The following is a 24,614-nucleotide window of genomic DNA, read 5'->3' on the forward strand; positions in this document are numbered from 1 at the left end:
GGTGTTGTCCATTTTGGAAAAGACACTGACAATTCATTATTAACTTTTACTTTCACTTTCATTTTAACGTTGTCAAATCTATTATTGTGACGTTACGTCTTGTTAACCTTTGTAACCCCATATGCACCGCATTTTATGTACTTCAGTATTTATTTTCTATGTTTAAATTGTCCTGAAGACGCCACCGTAAGTGGCGAAACATGTAGACCATAATAAAGATTTTCCTTGCAGTAATCTACGATGTTGTTGTCTTTGTGTAGCATTAATACTGTAAATAGTTAAAGATTTAGTATTAGCAGTGACTTACTGTTGTAAACTGGAAATAGTAAAGACAATTGTCATTGAGAATAAACCACCTCCTCTTCCAGTTCTTAACACGACCACCTGAAAATAGAAATAAAATCATTCTTCAATGATTATTAAATGGTCTACCAGAATAGAATTCCAATTAATCTTTTCGAACCTTAAGCTTTGATGTTGTTTTTTCTCTTACGGGTGATAACTCCTAAAAACAAATTAAATTCCCCAATAATCCAATCATTATATATAGTTTGCAATTCTATTAACAGTACCAATTTCACTGCACCAACTTTTATCATTTCCTTAACATGCAAGGTTAATTCAAAAAGGACACTCTTTTTCACATTATTTCTACTGTGGATTAATTTATTTTCGTGGATACCAATTTTTCGTGGATTGAGGTAAAATTGCATTTTCGTGGATATTTGATTTCATGGTTTTGCCAAAGTCTGTATAAATGCCAATAGAAAATTTATACTTTGTTGAGCATTTAATTTCGTGGATTACCTATACCCACCAAATCCAAGAAAATTGGGATCCAACGAATAATAATGAATCCACAGTATCTTTAATCATTATTATGCCAAAAAGCATAACTATCGATAGAATGATATAATACAAGCAAATCTGAATTTCATGCATATTTAAGATGCATCTAGATTTTGTATTTGATCAAACACAGAAAAAAATAAATCCTCAGAAAGACACAAGTGGATGTCAGAGTTTTATATGCATGTCAATACATCTTCCATCACAGCTGACTAGTACAACATCTTAAAAATCAAATGTCTAGAATTTAAATGTAATACGCTGAACTATTTTTTTTATGGAGAAACTACCTTTTATTAATGCATATGTTGCAGCTTTCAGTGGCAGGGAATAGCTTAACTAAACAGAAGAGATAATACACTACTGTCTTTATGCAACGGTCAAAAAGTTATTTTTTTTAAGAATTAAGCAGTCAAGTGCTTGCAGAATATTTTGCTAATAACACTTTATATGTATAAGAGTAATTATTCATTCTTTTTTACCATGTGATCATGCAAATGGATTTGATTTTTAAAGATTAATTAGTTCAATAAACAAAACTTTCTCTAATTTGTTAAGAAAAAAAAACTTGTCTTCTAATGTACAACTATAATGGATTCAGTTTGGCACATTTAGGTATACCAAAGAATTTGATAGATGTTACAAATTGTGTTTGAGTAGCGATTCAGTTTGGCACATTTAGGTATACCAAAGAATTTCATAGATGTTACAAATTGTGTTTGAGTAGCCTGTAAGGTAGATAATGTTCCATAATTTACTACCAGGAAGCTTAATTGTATAAAGTGGTGTTAAACCTCAACAATCAATCTTATCTTTTTGAAAGAGTTTAGTGAGTTAAATGTTAATTTTCCTCCACCATATCATCATCATTATGCTAAATTAAATAAATGAAAAAAAAAAATGACTTGCAACATGATACAACTTTTTATAAAACTTGTGTAGTAGTCCATATTGATTTTTGATGGTGCATTCAATAATTTCACTTACAACTTTGTTACAGGAGGGGCCATGGTGGCCGAGTGGTCTAAGTAGTTACTACTGTAATCACTAGCCAGTCAACACTGAGGTTGTGATTTCGAACAACGCTCATGCGGGTGCACTCGACTTCAATCTTAATTGACTAGGATTGTCAGTTTTCCTATCGAAGGTCGGTGGTTTTCTCCGGCTTCCTCCACCAATACAAACTGGCCGCCACGAAATAGCCCGAAAGCGGTGCTTAAAAGTGGCGTTAAAACACCAAAAATCAAAATCAAATCAAATCTTTGTTACAGGCAGTGTTAACTACTTAATTAATGAAGACATATGATTATGCATGTCAAAGCAATGAGCGTTGATGAAGATCTATTTCATATTTTACTGTAATTATCAGCAAGAATTTCTTCTGTTGTGGGAATATAGTTTGATATACAACAACATATAGGACAACAACTTTAAACATTATTCTTCAGATATATATCTCAAACATCAATAAAAAAAAATGTTTTATTTAAAATACTCCAAATTACTAAATGTACTAATTTTGATTTGGCTTAAAATCATTTTATGACATTAAACTGAAAAAGTGTATTAAGTGATGATGATGAAGAAAGCCTAGTTGTGGACCATGTGTGATGTGTGTGTGAAGAGTGCCACACTACAACCTTAGGACTAGGAAGATGTTGCAACTTTAAAGGGCTAAATTTTCCGTCATAATATGATACAATGTACCGACAATCAATCAATCAAACAATCAGTCATTAAATTGAAAAATATATTATTATAAATTTTCTGAAATTCTCGACAACTCTCACAAGATATAAGAATAAAGGACAACTTTTGGAATTAAGTATAAATATATGTACAGAATTACAAAGTAATTTTGAATGAATAATCTAATCTTCTTTTTTCTATAAAGTTTGAACTTTTGGACTGCACAATTTGGTATAAAAGTGTCTTCTTTTTGTTCAAGAACCACAGTCCATACTAAACAACTATATAGATGAAACACTTCTTGGGTAATCACTTAATTATCATGATCATGAAATTTCACTTCAGTAATAATTTAATAACATGAAATAAAATGCTCCGCTGGGGCGCAGCTTGATACGACCGCAGAGGTCCAACCATGAACAGTTGGGGCAAGTATGGACACAACATTCAAGCTTGATACAGCACTGAATTTGGATTTGACACAGCATAGGTTTCTCACAGAGAATGAAAGTGGTCTAAGAACTTAAAAATTTTTAATTTACCTATTCAAACCATATCATTATTATTTGCTTTTATATATAAATCAGAAATAACCAATTTAAAATGGAAAATTTTTAAGAAAATGAGGAAACCCCCCCCCCCCCCCCCCCCCCCCAATTTTTTGATTCCACTTATGATTCATCACCCCCAAACTCAATCCCAGCTTTCCCTTTGTGGTATGGTACCTTGCAGTACAATTTGAGAGAGATCCATACACTTGAACACAAGTTATTGTCTGGAAACTAGAAAAATGCTTGTTTTTTGGCCCCTTTTTGGCCCAAAATTCCTAAACGTTTAGGTCAATTACCCCCAAACTCATACCCAGCTTTCCCTTTGTGATATGGAACCTTGCAGTACAATTTCATAAAGATCCATACACTTACACACAAGTTATTGTCCTGAAACTAGAAAAATGCTTGTTTTTTGCCCTTTTATGGCCCCTAATTAATAAAATTTTGAGGGAATTACCCCCAAAATCAATCCCAGCCTTCCCTTTGTGGTATAGTACCTTGCAGTACAATTTCAGAGATCCATACATTTGAACACAAGTGATTGTCTGGAAACTAGAAAAATGCTTATTTTTGGCCCCTTATTCCTAAACTTTTTGGACAATTACCCCCAAACTCAATTCCAGCTTTCCCTTTGTGATATGGAACCTTGTAGTACAATTTCATAAAGATCCATACACTTACACACAAGTTATTGTCATGAAACTAGAAAAATGCTTGTTTTTTGCCCCTTTTTGGCCCCTAATTCCTAAAATTTGGAGGCAATTACCCCCAAAATCAATCCCAGCATTCCCTTTGTGATATGGAACCTTGTGATACAATGTCAGTGAGATCCATACACTTACACACAAGTTATTGTCATGAAACTAGAAACATGCTTGTTTTTTGCCCCTTTTTGGCCCCTAATTCCTAAAATTTGGAGGCAATTACCCCCAAAATCAATCCCAGCATTCCCTTTGTGATATGGAACCTTGTGGTACAATGTAAGAGAGAGATCCATACACTTACACACAAGTTATGTCTGGAAGTTACAAAAATGCTTATTTTTTGCCCCTTTTTGGCCCCTAATTCCTTAACTGTGAGTACCATAACCCCCAAAATCAATCCCCACCTTCCTTTTGTGGTATTGAACCTTATGGTAAAATTTCATTGAGATCCATTTACTTAAACTAAAGTTAGAGTGCGAAAACTAATGTGTCATCGGACGACGACGAAGACGACGCCAACGTCATACCAATATAAGACCATAAAAATTTTTTTGCGGCCGTATAAAAAATGTCATTCAACTCCTACAAATTCTGGAAATCAAAAACTGACATAAATTGATCTTCTGTAGCCAGGTATCATATAAAAATTAATAATTGGCCTGGAAAATTAGAAATAAATTATTCTTTCTAAGGCCTCTCTGAAGTTGTCACCCCTTTCCATTTTCAAATTTGCACCATCATGAAAAGTGAAAGCAAGCAAGATATATTGGGAGGACCAATTCCAAATTTAATTTCAGTTTCATGGTATAAACAGAGACGTTCATAACAAGCCTATTCCCATGATGCAACATTGTTTATAAATTACTGGTACTCCATTAAAGAAAATAATGTCCAAATTCAAATTATTCTTTTTAAAAATATATTTTAAGATCTAACGAAAATGTGAGATGCAGGTGATTTAGTTTTAAATTCAAATAAAAACATGCTAAAAACAAAACTCCTTCTAAAAAACATGCACACCAGTAATACCCAGCAATAGCTGAACAAGTTCAAAATAAAACAAAAGGTCAAAAGTCATTCACCACTTACACCTCTCTTACCTCCTGATAAAAGAACAACATGTTAATATTATCTGTATAATCTGGGATTATTTTGGTTTGCAGACAAAACTCCTTAAATTCTATGCTGTATATGTAAATTTGGCTAATATACAAGGTTCCCTTTTGTTTTCAACTGTAACACTGAATTAAATGGTATCAAAGTAAAGTAAATGTTGTTGATTGCAGATCTTAGAAAGCCTTTGTTGAATTCACTCAGAACTTATTTAGAGGTCAGGTAATTTAGAGAGCCTTACCTACTGTAGGGACATTTGTATGTTTTAAAAGACCCTCATACCATATACCATCATATGTTTTTATCATTTTGTTTAGTTGCTGTATCAGACTAAGGCTTTTTGATTGGTCATTGGTACCTTCTGACTACTATAATGGTTGTGACCCGAAGTTCACAAAACATATAATAAGAAATACCGATACTTTAAAAACCTAACTTTGCTCTTCTTTTTAAATTCAAACATTTTCACCATTTATTTTTAGCAAAGAAAATTCAACTAAACCTTGTATATATATATAGCACAACTGAGAATTGTCAAGTACTCTAGGGATAGATATTAGAGGTGCACCAAAGTGAAAAAAAAATAATATATAGAACCTGTGTTTTTCTATCATTTATAAAAGTGGACATGGATCATAGATTAAGATTTTGCTCCCGACAACTCTCAACAAACATTTTTGATGTGGGTGCCCCTAAAAATCTATTAGTCAGTTAAGTGTAGTTAGTTTTCTTCATGCTTATAAGTTAAAATCTCTGAAACAGAGGTCTGTCCCCTACGTATCACAGGAATAGAAAAAAATCCTAACATACCACAGCTAATGATACTGAGTAGATTATAGACAGTTGAATATGAGCTTTGTAATATTCAAGATGACTGTGTGGCAGAGCTAAAAGTATAGCAATTAACTGACGCCACTGTTTCAGAGATTGTTTAAATTCATGCTCTTATTCACACCCTTTTGTTAACCTATCTTCTCATGCAGGATTGATAGACACAGTGTTAGTATTAAAGAACCAATTGCATAAATTGTCCTGTTCAATTTTATTTCGTCTTGTGCAAATTAACTGTATATACACTTTAAGTTGTAACATACAACGTGTAAGAAATAACTTGTCATGAACTCCTGTTCAGATTACTTTTTGATTGTCTATAAAGGGAGTGTATGGAAATAAGAGTATTTTATAGGAAATTAAAGATGCCCCATCAATACCTTTAGTTTTATAAATGTTGTTCACACCTATGGTATTAACTTTATACATCAAAATTCATACACAAATTTATTTAATTTCTTGTCAGTCCACTTTGAATTTCTACCTAGAGGCTCTAAGCTATTCAAATATTTATAAGATGACGCTCCAATCCAAGTCAATAACAAAGTTACATTTAAATAAGTGAATTAACAAGGAGGATGTCATACAAATATATGTACTATTACATAAAAATTTGTGGTTACAAGAAAAACAATACAGGAGTGTTCATTTGAAAATCAAATCAAGTATTTAACTTCCTGTTTAGACATTGTTCTATTTTAGCAAACAATTAAGGATATACCCCGGTATGTACATTAATGAACTTTAACAATAGTACATTAATATTTATCTTCCCTGTCTGTAAGAAGATTAATTATTTTTACTTTCAGTCTACATTATGATTTTCAACAGGAAATTATTGTTACAAAACAAATAAGATCAGGATAATTCTTTTCTTTCTTGTTTAACAAATAAGGAATGAAAATCACTTGATAAAAGTGTTTCATTTGAAATGAAGTCATTATTTCTGATTATTTGCTCGTAAGAGTCTTTAGTTTATGTAAATTATTCATATCAATTAAAGGTTAAATTCAATATTTCATAAAGATTGATGGGGGAAAAAATCTGGTATAATTGTAGATGGTTTCGGGGATTTTCACTCATAGTGAAATCACCAACAACTTATCCACATCTCCTTACAACTGATGAGTTCAAGTAAAGTTTATAAGAGCTATTTAAAAATTGTAGTCTGAATTGTTCACAAAATGTCCTAAGGAAAACAAACTGATTAAGGGAACCTTCCCTTATGTTTACCAGAGGTCTTCCAGGATAATTTTGTTTTTAATGACAACCTTATGAAAGAAAGAGTATAGGTAGATGTAGACAAGACATAAAATTTCAAGATTTACTAGGAAATAACCAATGTATTAAAGGATCAGAACTTTTATTGCTGTACTTCATCTTGAGAAAACTAACAACTCCTCAAATATTACTAGGGTGTTGTATTCTTCTAATTGAGTACAATTCCAAAAATGAAAAACCAGAAATAAAAAACGATTTCTTTAGGATTAAGAGTAATAGTCTTTGGAACAACATGAAAGTATCTGACACTGGTTACTGTAGTTAAAATAGTATCTGACACTGGTAACTGTTGTATGAAGATGACATTCAAAATCTAAATATAGCAACTAACCTTGTTTCCATAGCCAGCCTTCTTTGTCTGGATTGAAGAATGTATGCATGAGATCATTTCCATCGTCTTCTGGGATTTTAAATGGTTCATTCTTTATACTCTCATATAGACTCTGTGTAGATAAGAATTAATCAGTAACTGACGTTTTAGTATTTTATCAGTACTGTTGTGTTACATATGTTGTATTCTAGATTATTTAAGATGTTCATTATGTAAACACTAGCTTATTGTTTAACCAATATTTTTTTGACAATTTTTGGTAAAAATGTGCAGTCAGGCTTCAAATTTTGCCATTTGTTACAGACCTTAAATAAAGCCTATTTACAATGGTGTTGTTTCATTTCACATGCTAGTTTTACATTGTTTATTTCACACCCTAATTTAACATTCTTTATTTCACACCCCAATTTTACACTCTTTCTTTCACACCCCAATTTTACTTTCTTTCTTTCACACCCTAATTTTACATACTTTATTTCACACAATATTTTTAAATTCTTTATTTCACATCCTAATTTTACAATCTTTACTACACACCCTAGAATTACATTAAAAGTATTTATATATCCTTTTGTGTAAAATCAACAATGTTGACAAACTCTACTGATATCTAATCACAAGGATCTATATGTAAACAGTAAGGAACTAATACTTTCTTAATAAGTAAGGAAAAAAACCAATTTAATGTCTATATATATTTTCTTCATAGATTTTAGCTTACCTTAAGAAGTTCATCAGGCAAATTCACACCATCATTTATGCCCCGATTCATAGTTATAAATCTTTCAACAGATGGTTTGTCTTTTACTGCAGGGTTGTGTAAAGTTGTATTCAACATAATGATAGCAAATGACAAGACATAACAGGTATCTGAAATACATATTAGGTATACCTATTAACAGTTTAATGTATTAAAGACATAACAGGGATCTGAAATATATATTTTGTATACCTATTAACAGTTTTATGTATTATGGACATAACAGGTATCTGAAATATATATTAGGTATACCTATTAACAGTTCAATGTATTAAGGACATAACAGGTATCTGAAATATATATTAGGTATACCTATTAACAGTTTAATGTATTATGGACATAACAGGTATCTGAAATATATATTAGGTATACCTATTAACAGTTTAATGTATTATAAATAAGGACATAACAGGTATCTGAAATATATATTAGGTATACCTATTAACAGTTTAATGTATTATAAATAAGGACATAACAGGTATCTGAAATATATATTAGGTATACCTATTAACAGTTTAATGTATTATGGACATAACAGGTATCTGAAATATATATTAGGTATACCTATTAACAGTTTAATGTATTATAAATAAGGACATAACAGGTATCTGAAATATATATTAGGTATACCTATTAACAGTTTAATGCATTAAAAATAAGGACATAACAGGTATCTGAAATATATATTTGGGAACAATTATTAACAGAATTGTAGTCACAATTTTTGCGATCTTACTATTAATTGTTACAATTATGAAATAAATGGAGAACGTGTCCATGGGATACAGATGGTGCCCCCGCTTCATATAGCATTATAAAGGAACATAACTCAAGAACGGTAAAAGTGATGCCACCCAAATTCAATCTTGATCTGAGTTTTGTAGTAATAAGCATAGTGTAAAAGTTTCATAACATTTGGTTGAAGCAAACTTAAGTCAGAGAATAAAAACGAAAAATTCAGCAATTTTTCCATTTGTAAAGGGCATAACTCTAGAACAGTAAAAGTGACGCAACCTAAATTCAATCTTGATCTGTGTTTTGTGGTAATAACCAATGACTATAAGTTTCATAACACCTGGATGAGGCAAACTTAAGTTAGAGAGCGGAAAACTAATTTTAGGATGTACAGATGGACAAGGGTAACACTTCAATGCCCTCTCCACTGCGACAGGTGAATAATTTTAAAAGGTTCAACTTCCTTTATAGGCAAAGTTGACAATAGATAATTTGGCTATACTGTTAAGTTCCCTTTTGTTCATACAGCTCCTCACCTTTTTAAGAATTTCTACATCCTTGGCTTTCAAATGTTTGGGTTATAGAGTTCCTGTTGAAGGTAAATCCAGTAAAGAGCTTCAGATGCACGAAATTTATTAAATGTTATTTTCATTTACAAATGGTAGTTGACGATTCACTGCAATTCATCAAATTCACTCATTTCCTCAAAATTTCATAATTAGTTATAAAAGATATTCTAAAAATACAGTCCTGGTATGAAAACTACTTTGTATCCAAGTGTATTAGCATGATTTTAAACATGGTTAGATGAAAAATTAAATGGCATATTTTTTTTTATACATGTATCTGCTACATAATAAGGTGATATCAGAAATAAATGGAGAATATGTCCCATGTGTGTCCATGGGACACAGATGATGCCCCCACTTGCATGTAACTTTATAAAGGGACATAATTCAAGAACCGTAAAGTGACGCTACCCAAATTTGTACTTGATCTGAGTTTTGTGGTAATATTACGCATTGTGTATAATTTTCATAACATTTGGTTGAGGCAAACTAAAGTTAGAGAGGGGAAAAGAAAAATTCAGCAATTTTTCCATTTGTAAAGGGGCATAACTCTAGAACAGTAAAAGTGACAACACCAAAATTCAAACTTGATCTGTGTTTTGTGGTAATAAGCATTGTGTATAAGTTTCATAACATTTGGTTGAGGCAAACTAAAGTTAAAGAACGAAAATCAATTTTGGGGCGTATGGACGGACAGATGTACAGAAGGACAAGGGTAAAACTTAATGATACCTCTGCTGCGACGGGGGCATACAAATCTGGAATGCTGGAAAACACTTTATCAGGGATATTTATATGGTTTTGATTAAGTCAATTAAGAAGCCCTCCTTCAAATTTTGATGAGTATGTCTATTGTGGAGATCATTACTTTAATTTTTTTTGGTAGTTCCAGGAGCAGATGAAAATGATGAGTCTAGGTGAGATGAGTCAGACTATTGACTTTGATATTGAAACACCACGCATGTATGGAAATTCTACCAAAAAAACACAAATATGTAGAAGGTATTTCAAAGTATGTCAAGCAGGTCAAAGTTAACAAAAGTATTGTCCTAAATTTTAAATTTGCATCCTGGTCTTTTTCTCTTATCATGTGGTATAAATTCCATAGGCATTCTCAAAATACTTTTGGTCAGCTAACCGTGGTTAAATGAAAACACCAACATGTACTTTACCCCTCAAAAAACCTTTTGTTTTCTTCCTTGTGAACAGCAAATGGTGATTTATCAGTATAGTAATTTATTTGCTATAAATTTTCAGCAAAAACAATACCTGTACTGGTGAACATCCCTGGGTTTAATTCACAATATCTTTCAGCGAAGCATTCCATCATTCTGTCTATCTTCTGTGCCTCTCCTGGCAGACGGAAACTCCATAGGAACTGTCGTAAAGCTTGTACTAGTATCATATCAGAAAACTCATGGAGGTTCACAAATGCTTTCAGTACAGATATATTGAAATCTTTTCTGTAAAAATCAAAATATCACATTAATGCAGTGCCCAAAATTTATATGGAAACTCAGTAGTTTTTACTGTATGGTGGGTTATTTTTGCAACTGCAAACTTATATAGGTTGGATTTGAAGAAAAACATTTCTATGTGTTTTTTTATTTAATATATTCCTATTCATGTGCATATAAATTAGTGGAATTTATTTTTGGAGACTTTGATTTATCTATCTGCTTTATTAAGCAATCAATTACGATCCAGTGATAATAACCTACTTTGATATTGAACAATAAAATGCTCCGCTGGTCACAGCTTGATACGACCGCAGAGGTCGAACCCTGAACAGTTGGGGCAAGTATGGACACAAAATTCAAGCTTGATACAGCACTGAATTTGGATTGAAATTAAATATTTGACACAGCATAGGTTTCTGACACAGAATGAATGTGGTCTAAGAACTTAAAAAATTTTAATTTACCTATTCAAACCATATCATTATTATTTGCTTTTATAGATAAATCAGAAATAACCAATTTAAAATGGAAAATTTTAAAGAAAAAAAAAAGGGGAAAAAAAATCCCCCCCCAAATTTTTTGAACCCCCTTATGATTCATCACCCCCTAACTCAATCCCAGCCTTCCCTTTGTGGTATGGTACCTTGCAGTACAATTTCAGAGAGATCCATACACTTGAACACAAGTTATTGTCTGGAAACTAGAAAAATGCTTATTTTTGGCCCCTTTTTGGCCCCTTATTCCTAAAAGTTTTGGGCAATTACCCCCAAAATCAATCCCAGCCTTCCCTTTGTGGTATGGTACCTTGCAGTACAATTTTAGAGAGATCCATACACTTGAACACAAGTTATTGTCTGGAAACTAGGAAAATGCTTATTTTTGGCCCCTTATTCCTAAACATTTTGGGCAATTACCCCCAAACTCAATTTCAGCTTTCCCTTTGTGATATGGAACCTTGTAGTACAATTTCAGAAAGATCCATACACTTACACACAAGTTATTGTCATGAAACTAGAAAAATGCTTGTTTTTTACCCCTTTTGTGGCCACTAATTCCTAAAATTTGGAGGCAACGACGACGACGCCAACGTCATACCAATATACGACCACAAAAGTTTTTTTGCGGTCGTATAAAAATGTAGATTAAACCAAGGAACTCTTGGCAAGCTACTTTAAGTAAGATGAATATCCTGATTGATTTGATTTTGCATTTTTAATGTAAACCAGCAACAGCAAAGACCAATGAATGAATACTGTAGCCAGCAAAAAGAAGATGCTCATAAAAAATTGCTGAAATAAATTTTGAAAGAAAACCTATACAATTATTTTCTCTATAACCAGATCAAGTACAAAATGAAACTGGATACTTACGCTTCACCAAGATAGTCTCCGATGGCAGTCTTGTTAAGTCCTTCACCTTGGAAAAGGAATTTAGCAACCTCTTCAGGTGTGTTGGGTAGAAGCTGATGGTCTATCAAATATTCTATACCCTAAAAAATCATAATCCTTTATCAAATAGTCCTATATAATGATGGGCAATTCAAAATCTAATGAACCCTGGGTAATATTTCAAAAGTAGAAATTAAAACATTATGATCGTTTGAAAATTGATAACAAAATAATGGAGTAGCAACATTTTGTTTACTGTTAAAGAATGTTGCTTTTTGATCTCTTTAGATTTATCTACTGTCACATTGACATATACCCTATTTTTTCCATTAATGCATATAAAATAAATGGGGAATGTGTCCATGGGACACAGATGATGCCCCGCTTGCATATAACATTATAAAGGGACACAACTCAAGAATGGTAAAAGTGATGCTACCCAAATTCCTATTTGATCTGAGTTTTGTGGTAATAAGCATTGTTTATAAGTTTCATAACATTTGGTTGAGGCAAACTTAAGTTATAGGAAACAAAAAATTCAGCAATTTTCCATTTGTAAAGGGGCATAAATACTAACTGGAGGGATTGTGCTTGATTTTCATATGATGAAGACATAATCTTTTAATCAGTTTAATTGAAGTCTGGAGCTGGCATGTCAGTAACTGCTAGAAGTCCTTTCTTAATTTATGAATCATTGTCAATTTGTCATTTTGCTTAGTTTCTTTTGTTACCTATTCTGACATTGGACTTGGACTTCTTTTAAACTGAGTTTAACTGTGCGTATCGCTGTGTGTTTGTTTATTTTACATTGGCTACAGGTATTGGGGGAGGGTTGAGATATCACAAAACATGTTTAACCCCGCCGCATTTTTGCGCCTGTCCCAAGTCAGGAGCCTCTGGCCTTTGTTAGTCTTGTATGTTTTTTAATTTTAGTTCATTTATATCTTTTGGAGTGTAGTATGACGTCCATTTTCACTGAACTAGTACACATTTTAATTAAGGGGCCAGCTGAAGCCTGCCTCTGGGTGCCGTATTTTCTCGCTGTGTTGAAGATCCATTGGTGGCCTTCAGCTGTTTTCTGCTCTGTGGTCCGGTTGTTGTCTCTTTGACATATTCCCCATTTCCATTCTAAATTTTATAACTCTAGAATGGTAAAAGTGATGTGACCAAAATTCAAAATTTGATCGGGTGTTTTGTGGTAATAATCATTGTGTATAAGATTCATAACATTTGGTTGAGGCAAACTTAAGTTAGAGAACAGAAACGAAAAATTCAGCAATTTTTCCATTTGTAAAGGGGCATAACTCTAGAAAGGTAAAAGTGACACCACCCAAGTTCACAGTTGATCTAGGTTTTGTGGTAATAAGCATTTTGTTTTAATTTCATAACATTTGGTTGAGGCATACTAAAGTTAGAGAACGGAAACCAATTTGGGGACTTACGGACGTACAGACAGACAAGGGTAAAACTTAATGACCCCTCCGCTATTTTAGGGTCTTAAAAATTTTGCTGTCAAATTATATACCCTATTTTTTCCAGTATATAATCTCTCAATTGAAGGTTCCTGGTTATAATTACAGAAATCAGTCTTTTTTGGTTGCGATCTATTTTTGGAATGCTGCCTCAATGACATAACCCACAATATACTTCCCTATGTTCATATCTATACTCTGCAATTTCATATTTTACAGACAATTTTAGAAATTCCATTTCCTTCCTTATAAATTATGTTATACAGTCTCAAACTCCTACTAAATGATGGGATGAATCATAACATCTAAAGCAGTGAACTTTCCCACAATTTTTCACTTGATTTCAACATCTCTATTTAAAAGTTTTTTCCACTTTCCCCCAATAAACTGGGTCACAGAAAATGATGTTTAGTCTTATTATAATTACCTACCTTTTTGGGGTCCATATTAAATTTCTTCTTCCCTATGGACATCTGTTTAGTCTTTGGGTTGTTCTGACTAAAAACAGATACATAATGTAAAATTACATTACAGCCATTCTACAGATATCAAATTTACAAAGCTAAGATGTCTTCAGGTTTTATGCCTATGCATTTTGAGAACCAGAAAAAAACCTTGCAAGAATATGTCTGAGCTACAATAAAGCAGTTTTTTCATGAAGTTTATTTCTAAAACATGACTAACAGAAGCTTATATCTAACTATAAACTTTACAGAAGACATTCAGTTTTGATATGTTGAATGATAAAAGAATTGGAAGTTTTCTTATCAATAAAATAAACAATTGGCAGAATTTAATTTTTTGTATTGTTACTTTTAATGGACAGATTACATAAGATGTCTCCCTATATCAAGACGTATGACTGTATTCAAGTTTCATTTTTTAGCTAAGTTGTATAGGAAGTAACTGATCTGAAGTCTAATGCATCCTCTTACATACATGGTAAGTGATTGCACAATTATACATCCTGTAGTATAAAGGCCATCAGACTATAAAAGTACAGGTTTTGTGTGGCAATCTTACTCTACTGTAGTACAAAGGTTATCCGACAATAAAGTTCAGGTTCTGTGTGGCATTCTTACTCTACTGTAGTACAAAGGTCATCAGACAATAAAGTTCAGGTTCTGTGTGGCAATCTTACTCTACTGTAGTACAAAGGTTATCCGACAATAAAGTACAGGTTCTGTGTGGCATTCTTACTCTACTGTAGTACAAAGGGCATCAGACAATAAAGTTCAGGTTCTGTGTGGCATTCTTGCTCTACTAGTACTGTAGTACAAAGGTCATCCAACAATAAAGTACAGGTTTTGTATGGCAATCTTACTCTACTGTAGTACAAAGGTCATCCGACAATAAAGTACAGGTTTTGTATGGCAATCTTACTCTACTGTAGTACAAAGGTCATCCAACAATAAAGTTCAGGGTCTGTGTGGCAATCTTACTCTACTGTAGTACAAAGGTCATCGGACAATAAAGTACAGGTTCTGTGTGGCAATCTTACTCTACTGTAGTACTAAGGTCATCGGACAATAAAGTACAGGTTCTGTGTGGCAATCTTACTCTACTGTAGTACAAAGGCCATTGGACAATAAAGTACAGGTTCTGTGTGGCAATCTTACTCTACTGTAGTACAAAGGCCATTGGATAATAAAGTACAGGTTCTCTGTGGCAATCTTACTCTACTAGTACTGTAGTACAAAGGTCATCAGACAATAAAGTTCAGGGTCTGTGTGGCAATCTTACTCTACTGTAGTACAAAGGTCATCAGACAATAAAGTTCAGGGTCTGTGTGGCAATCTTACTCTACTGTAGTACAATGGCCATCGGACAATAAAGTGCAGGTTCTGTGTGGCAATCTTACTCTACTGTAGTACAAAGGTCATTGGACAATAAAGTACAGGTTCTCTGTGGCAATCTTACTCTACTGTAGTACAAAGGTCATCAGACAATAAAGTACAGGTTCTGTGTGGCAATCTTACTATACTGTAGTACAAAAGTCATCTGACAATAAAGTTCAGGTTCTGTGTGGCAATCTTACTCTACTGTAGTACAAAGGCCATTAGACAATAAAGTACAGGTTCTGTGTGGCAATCTTACTCTACTGTAGTACTAAGGTCATCGGACAATAAAGTACAGGTTCTGTGTGGCAATCTTACTCTACTGTAGTACAAAGGCCATTGGACAATAAAGTACAGGTTCTGTGTGGCAATCTTACTCTACTGTAGTACAAAGGCCATTGGATAATAAAGTACAGGTTCTCTGTGGCAATCTTACTCTACTAGTACTGTAGTACAAAGGTCATCAGACAATAAAGTTCAGGGTCTGTGTGGCAATCTTACTCTACTGTAGTACAAAGGTCATCAGACAATAAAGTTCAGGGTATGTGTGGCAATCTTACTTTACTGTAGTACAATGGCCATCGGACAATAAAGTGCAGGTTCTGTGTGGCAATCTTACTCTACTGTAGTACAAAGGTCATTGGACAATAAAGTACAGGTTCTCTGTGGCAATCTTACTCTACTGTAGTACAAAGGTCATTGGACAATAAAGTACAGGTTCTGTGTGGCAATCTTACTATACTGTAGTACAAAAGTCATCTGACAATAAAGTTCAGGTTCTGTGTGGCAATCTTACTCTACTGTAGTACAAAGGCCATTAGACAATAAAGTACAGGTTCTGTGTGGCAATCTTACTCTACTGTAGTACAAAGGCCATTGGACAATAAAGTACAGGTTCTGTGTGGCAATCTTACTCTACTGTAGTACAATGGCCATCGGACAATAAAGTTCAGGTTCTGTGTGGCAATCTTACTCTACTGTAGTACAAAAGCTATTGGACAATAAAGTACAGGTTCTGTGTGGCAATCTTACTCTACTGTAGTACAAAGGCCATTAAACAATAAAGTTCAGGTTTTGAGTGGCAATCTTACTCTACTGTAGTACAAAGGTCATTGGACAATAAAGTACAGGTTCTGTGTGGCAATCTTACTCTACTGTAGTACAAAGGCCATGGGACAATAAAGTACAGGTTCTGTGTGGCAATCTTACTCTACTGTAGTACAAAGGCCATTAGACAATAAAGTACAGGTTCTCTGTGGCAATCTTACTCTACTAGTAATGTAGTACAAAGGCCATGGGACAATAAAGTACAGGTTCTGTGTGGCAATCTTACTTTACTGTAGTACAAAGGCCATTGGACAATCAAGTTCAGGTTCTGTGTGGCAATCTTACTCTACTGTAGTACAAAGGCCATTGGACAATAAAGTACAGGTTCTCTGTGGCATTCTTACTCTACTGTAGTACAAAGGCCTTCGGACAATAAAGTACAAACAAGGAATTATTTGAATTTGGAATAATTTTGAATTCTGGAAAATCGAGAAGAAATGTATGATGACAAACTAACCCAACTAAATAGGGTTATTCTCTAAGGTAAATTTTACTTTCACTGATATTTCAGTATGAACTAACTAACCCCCTTAGCCATGCATGCATGGCAAGCCAACTTAATTGGGTTAGTTTTCATCATACATTTCTTATCAATTTTCTAGAATTCAAAACTATTCCAGATTCAAATAATTCCTTGTTTACAGGTTTAAGGTGATAACATTGCAAAAACTTTATCTTAATAATTTCGAAGTTTGTAAATGATTTTAAGAATTCAATGTGAACATGAGAATGGATAAATGTTCACACATTGAAGCAAAGAGAATAAACTTTATGCCCACACATTGAAGCGATGAGAATGAACATATATATACTCTTTAAAGCATAGAATATCCTGCATTTTCCTACATTTTCTAAGGTGAACTGAAATCTCTTTGTTTTTTCAAAATGTTAACAAAATTAGATTTTACCTGCTTTTGAGAAAAATTATACTTTGATCAAATCTTACCTGCCATCAGAGACATCTATCATGTCCATTTCAGACTGGACGTCTGCTATCTCATCTTTAAGTTCCTGAAATGATCAAATTTACAGTTAGATATTTTAACAGTACATGTACAGCAAGTCATTACACTTACTATCTAATGTCTACATGTCCTTTTTAATATGGTACATAAATTTCAAACAGATACATTGAAGCAATTGTAGTTCCATTTTTATAATCAATAAATTTGTAATTTCTATAGTTTTTGAGTCCATTAATTTAGAAAAGTCATTGTTGTAATGTACACTGTTCAGTCAGATTTAACGTTAAAGAAGAAGTCATTTCATCCTGATTTTCCAATGTGCTATAAGTATTCATAGACCTTTAACAGTTTTCAGGTCTCTAACTTAAAGTATAAGGCAAAAAGCTAAATGAGCATCAATTCTGACATTATTTACCATTAGATCAAATGTACCGTTTAAAGCATACTCCAACTCGTACTCCAGTGTATGGGGAAACAGGAAAACAGTGTCAAACGAACAAAAAACCACACATATTATTTTTTATCATTGTCAAGTGGCTGACCAAATATCATCCTGTTCAGTAGTTTCTGAGAAAAATATGAGATTTATTTTATTTTTTTTCATTATTTGGAAAAATTCACAGTTTCGGCAAACATGAAGAAGGTGACTTTCAGATCTGAAAAATGCTCACATAGTTTAACTGATCATTGTCAAGCTGCTGACCAAATATGAAATCATTCTGTCTGGTAGTTTCTGAGAAACTTTCAGCTCTCAATTTAAGAGTGGGGATATAAAAATGTAAAAAAAGTCAAGCTGTTCAAATGACAGCTGATGACCTTATCTATCAAACAAGCTTATGTAAGAGGATTAATGTTTTTTTTTTTTTTTTTTCATTGCAAATGAAAATAGGGATTTTAACTTGGAACTAAATTACTAGATTGCCTCATAAATAATCACGAAATCTACATAGATTAATACTGTGCATCCAAATTACATAAAAAAATGTCCTATACTATCTGAATGGAGAGATAGGTAATGAGTTTATCAGATAATTAAAATGCCAATACTGAGTATCCTAAGACCAATTAGGCCAAACATATTATAAGTGTGGGTTTCCTATATCACCATGATTCAAATTAGATTTGCCAGTGTACAGGTTTTTTATCATTAAAAGATAATTTAAGGCAAAGTGCAATACTTTACCATTGACCTCTTAAATTTTCTTAACAGTGTTTGGTCAAGCACCAACAATAAAAGTACTAAATATTAACATGATAAAGGACAGTTGGATCTCAAGGAATCACCTTTTTATTTATCCTTTAACATTTTGTGAACCATGCATTACATGTATGTTCAAATCTTTTTATTAGCTTAATAAAAAAGTTCCACCTCTCATTAAAACTGTCTCTTTGCATTTGTCAAATTTATACAAAATGTCTATTTTCAATCATCAAACTGGTACAAAATGTCTATTTCTATTTGTCAAAGTGGTACAAAGTGTCTCTTTTTATTTGTCAAGCTGGTACTTTATTAGACTTGCTACAATTCCCTTTCTTTTATTTCTTTCTTATTAATTTATATGTTTACTGAAAACTGCCAGTACCGGTATACCTTCCTCTGCAGATGTCAGTATAATGGAAATCTCTTAGTTATAGCAGTAAAATTGTTAAAGGGGCAAAATTGAAAAAAAAAAGAAAATTAGGAAGGGACATGTAGCAAGTCTAGTACCCTACTGGCACCAGTAAAATCTACCCTAATCTTATCAGCAACAGGAAGTACTACTTGTGTGATTTAATTGACATTGGGAAGACAAACATCCTCTAAGCAGTACTACTTTATGGCTGTGCCTGACTGCAGGTCGCCCTTTTTATCTTTATCCCCCAGATACTTTATCATTATGATAAAACACATTGCTTTTTATGACGATTTTTAATTAAACATTTATCTATGTTACATTCAGCAAGGAGATACAAACATCTGCAGTAAAGATACCAGTGATAAAATGTAATACAAGACTTCCTTCCTTGTTCAACAAAATGTCATGGGTAAGAAGTGTGACTGATCACTTTTACAGCATGGAGTGGATGGATGGTTGGACAAATGAATTTTACACATCAGGAGAGTTTTCTCACACACATATGCAGTACAACTATCTGATTAAAATACATATCCTGTGTTCAAGCTTTGCTTATAAGGATCTGACAACACTCACTTTTACTGTCTGTTCTGGTATTATTACATCAGGGAACGAAATTTCAGCCCTCAAATTTTTGAAGGTGTGTATTAATCCGACAAACCAGAGGATCTTGAAAAATCTTTAAATCAGAAAGAAGAATGGGGCATTTTCTTGTATAAAGCAGAGCTTGGACACAGGATCTGTGTATTTTAATCAGATTGTCAGTACAACAATATGTTACTGAGTTTGAATGAAGCTTTTTTGTGTACCCAGTGCACACAAACTTGTTAAGGTCAAGGAACACTAAATGGGCTATGTCACAGATTTTATCAAAATTCTGCATACAGTTTTAGATTGTTGAACTATAACTGAAAATCAAAAAAAATAATGCATTTATCCATTTTATTTTCTGAAATATGAGTGATTGAATTCTTTCAAAATAGGTGAACATTTGTATAGAAAGCATATAAAATCAGCGAAAAACAGTCTCAAATTTGTCTTATAATAAAATCATCAAATCTCCAATTTCAATTACATAAATTTCTTTTTTAATTATATAAAATAATCTATGATCACTGACTTTGTTTTTTGTGTATTAACCAAATTGTTACCTAGTTGGTAGTAAAAATCGTTTAAAATCGACCTTTTACGGGCTACAACGAATGATATAACGATTATTTCGATGTTTTTTCCGTACTTTTTTCACATAATATGAACACTACACTGAATGATATATACCATTAAAACGAAGTAGGTGACCCTATTATTATTTTAAACCATTAAGATGAAAATTAATGTATCATCAACATATAGGTTTTTTAAGAAGTAAATGTGACTCGATTGTCTACCTATTCATGCATATAGGATAATATTTTAAAAACCTACGGCCTATACCATTCATGAAGTGGCCATCAAATAACTCCCACCCCACCCTGATTTTGGCTACATTTTCACATTTTTCTAACTCCAATTTTTTGTCAACTCCAAGAAGGGTATTAAGGCTTTCATATTTTCATGACAACACATCTGGAAAGTTTTTATGGACCATGAATTGCAAAATTGATCTCCCTGCTGTCAACACAGTTCAGCTAGGGCAGTTCTGAAAAAGTATGGAGGATCATATGTGCTATAAAAGAATGGCTGTTGCAATCTCGACCACATGCAGGATTGGGGGTGAAGAGGTTATACAACAATGATCCATCATAAAATCAAGCTTCTATATGAACACTTAAGTTGATGCTAGTGACAATCATTAACTATGGATTTAACAATGGCAATGCTAAATACTGTCTTGGTTCAACAGGAATGGGGTCAGACAGAAAATAGGGTTAAGACCCTTGTGGTTGGGTGGGTTTGATCGGTAAAAACTCCTCCTACATGTCCAGGAAGAAAGAAAATTCAGTTAAAAGTTTCCTTGACCTTTCTTTTCCATATAAGCAACAGATTTTCAAATAAGCATGAATTTATATTAAATTGATGACTGAATTTCTATTTCAATGAGCTCATGAAATTTGCCTATAATTTCTATCTTATACAATCTCACCTTTTTGTCAGGTGGCGTGAAAGCCTTTGCACAATCCTTTCCTAAAAATACTCGTTTCTTCTTTTTATATTTAACCCTGACATAGGCATCTTTTCTTTTCAATTTAGAAGCAACAGTTTTTTTCATTTTAGCGTCTTCAACTAATGATTTCATAACTAATTTCCAAGTATCATTATATTCTGCCAAAAACAATGTGGACACATGTTCCTTTCCAGCCATAGAGACCATGCTTATATCTGTATACCAAACAGATCAAAAGTTTCTCTTGTTTATAATGAGTAATTTCCTTAATGATTTGAAATTTGGCATAAACACATTGTGAACATTTTCTTCTGTTTTACTCTGGCATCATCAAAAAACACAAATTAATAATCCTTTTGAACAATTGAGATATTATTACACAGCACATCACATCAACTCTGTTGTATTAAACATATAACATTATGAGCCTCCATTTTCGATTCACATTTTTGAACTACTTCAAAAATACCTATTACATCCACAAAATTATACAATAATAATAATTAAAAAAATTACATTTTTCACTTCCAGGTTTTCTTTTTAACCCATTTCAAACTCATCACTTTGATTATTATAATGGGGGAATAACGAAAAAAAGCCAAAAACCGAACAACAGGAAATATACAAGCCAGTTGGTCCTCAAAGCTTTGAAGTGCTTTTATAACATTACCTATTGTTAATATATTGTGCAGCATAATGATTCACAAAAGAGTTAGTAACACACATATACATGTATATCGTGTATGACATAATGACATTTATAGCCTTTTAACAATTTAGGAAATAGCAACTTCAATTTTAGTAACGAAATTATACTTTTTAAAACTGACATCTTCTCACGGGAAGGTTTGCTACTTACAAATGTAGTGTGCTCTGGAATGTGGGATCAACTACACCAAGACTTGATTTCTCATTTTAGGATGTTCCTCAAATTCACTGTATGTATAAAATGTGTGCATGCAATTGAATGCATGTATTTCTGACATACATATATAAAAGTACATTAAAAATAAAATGATGTACAGTATAGCTTGCATGGATTTTGCTTTTTTCACCTATCCACAAGTTGTAGATTAACCTAGGTTGAAGAAGCACCACAAGATAGCTGCCCATAAAATTTCTACTGCAGTTTATACTTTTTATTTAATAAAAATGTGGAATATAAATATGCCTAAATTTATTTAATGTGGAAAAGGTGATGTGCTGTATACACCATTGAATGAAATAGAAAGGCAATGACACCCATAACCAAAAGATACCATATAAATGATTATACTTGTAAGTTTACAAAAAGAAACAGCATATCCACTTCATAAGGACAAGCTTAAGGTTTTTTTCCTACAGTCAGGGTTCTCACTAAGGATTCATACAGTCAGGGTTCTCACTAAGGATTCATAAGGCGTGTCCAGGAACTGGTCATTTTTGGCCATGGTGAGTCCAACAGTAAGAGATTTAAATTGTATTGCTATATAACCTGGTAATTTATTAATTCAGTCCACTTGACCAAAAACTGGAAGGAAATGACATCAAATTTAGATTATTTTTTTATTTTTGTTATAAACTTATATGTGGTCAGTTGATACATTTTACAATCTTGATGCATCTTTGGACTCACCAGTTTTGAGTCCAGACAAATTTTTATGAGACCAGTACTTATGGAATCACCTTAATGAGAACCCTGCACCTTCTGTTGGTGGGTGTCAAGTCCATTTCAGCTGTTGTGAAGCATATCAAAGTCATTAAACAGTGCTCCACTTAGATGTAACTTAAGAGATTGACAGACTAATCATTTGCTGTTATTAACAAGTTTTCACAGATTTTTTTCATAGTTATACATGTTATACATATATATATGTAAGCTGCTTCAATGAATATCATAAAGACAGTTGTCTACCTTTAGTCGATAAATAATCATGATAAGGGAGATAATAAATTTGTAGACCTTTCTTACACCATGTTCACTTTTTTTTACAAATCTGACAAGCTTTCTAAAAAATATCTAAACTGACCTTACTACTGAATATATATTGCTTGTTAGGTAGCTGCTTAGTCTGCCATTATTATGCGTTTCAGAATAGTCAGATAGTACTTGTTATAAATCAATATTTTATGTGTGTACTTCTCACCTAATGACAGGTGTTTTGGATGTATTTACTGGTAACCTAGACTGTCAATGACCGATTGATCTGACATCTAATCCAAACACATTAAATATAACAATCCAGTTTCACCACCTTACCAATCAATTTCCTGATAATTAGGTATCAGATTTTCCTTTTGTCTGGCATTAAACTTTGCCAATTGCCAGATTCTGACATTGGCAGGAGTATTGTAAAGGACTCATTTTATACAAGCTGGGTCTATAAGAGGGTCTACTACTGTTCATGTTTATATAAAACCAAGAATGGCAATAAGCAGGGGTAATATAGTCCATCCATTAGATAATCTGGTCAGGGCTACTAGATTTTGGTTCATATTTTGTTTTGATATAAAGTTATGGGATCCATAACTTTATTAAAGCTGAAATTAAATTACTATTTCAAAGTAGCACAATTGGCAACTAGGGTGTCCAGGGATTGAACTTAAGACTTTGGCAATGGTAGCCCACAGCTTAAATTTTGTAGCCCACATATATAGTCCTATACAAGATAGGCAGAAATTTAAGAAGCCCACACCAAATTTGAGGGGCCATTGGCGAGTGGGCCCCTGCTAATTTCAAACCCTGGGTGTACATGTAGCTGTTAAGCCTATTCATGAGATTACATTTGGTCACTACTTCATAGACAACATATGTTTTTGATTCATATTTTAAGCTTGGTACTGAACAAAGATAAATTCCTTGCAAATGTAACAAGCATTCTGAGAGTATTGCATGGCAATACATAGTCCCCTACCGGGTAAAAATTCATTATACCGGAACAAAATGCTAACTTGTTCTATAACTTGTCATGGTGTAAACAAAAGTAAATATCATGTCAATATCTTCAAGCATGACTAAAAAAAGTGTGGAAAACTGATTATATGAGTGAATTTTTCAAGTCCAAGGACCATAACTCTGCACAAAATCATTAGACCGAAACAAAAATTTGAACTTGATCTGTAACTTGTCATGATAAAACTATATACCAATTATCAATCAATATCTTATAAGCATGATGAAAAAAACATTAGATATGATAAATAGTTCTCTAAAATTAGATATCATGTTATACAGTGTATATCTATTTTCAAATTATAATCAAATATAATTA

General features: G+C 32.8%; 1 protein-coding gene across 6 annotated transcripts in view; it reads right to left on the bottom strand.

The window, feature by feature from the left end:
* The window catches only part of LOC127708089 (cytohesin-1-like), a 40,310-nt gene that overhangs the window by 6,341 nt on the left and 9,355 nt on the right, over positions 1–24,614 (bottom strand). For 3 of the 6 annotated variants that reach the window (XM_052212909.1, XM_052212910.1, XM_052212911.1), the window contains exons 3-9: positions 17,625–17,689; positions 14,165–14,231; positions 12,244–12,362; positions 10,683–10,876; positions 8,071–8,219; positions 7,350–7,461; positions 308–384 (exon numbers count right to left, since the gene is read on the bottom strand). In XM_052212909.1, coding sequence (XP_052068869.1) covers positions 308–384; positions 7,350–7,461; positions 8,071–8,219; positions 10,683–10,876; positions 12,244–12,362; positions 14,165–14,231; positions 17,625–17,689 — 783 coding nt within the window. Of the gene's footprint in view, positions 1–307; positions 385–7,349; positions 7,462–8,070; positions 8,220–10,682; positions 10,877–12,243; positions 12,363–14,164; positions 14,232–17,624; positions 17,690–18,058; positions 18,162–21,342; positions 21,992–24,614 lie in introns of those variants that run through there. The other 3 variants (XM_052212906.1, XM_052212912.1, XM_052212908.1) reach the window with 3 other exon arrangements.

This window comes from Mytilus californianus, unplaced genomic scaffold, assembly GCF_021869535.1.
Source record: "Mytilus californianus isolate M0D057914Y unplaced genomic scaffold, xbMytCali1.0.p SCAF_7, whole genome shotgun sequence".
Classification (NCBI taxonomy): Eukaryota; Metazoa; Mollusca; class Bivalvia; order Mytilida; family Mytilidae; genus Mytilus; species Mytilus californianus.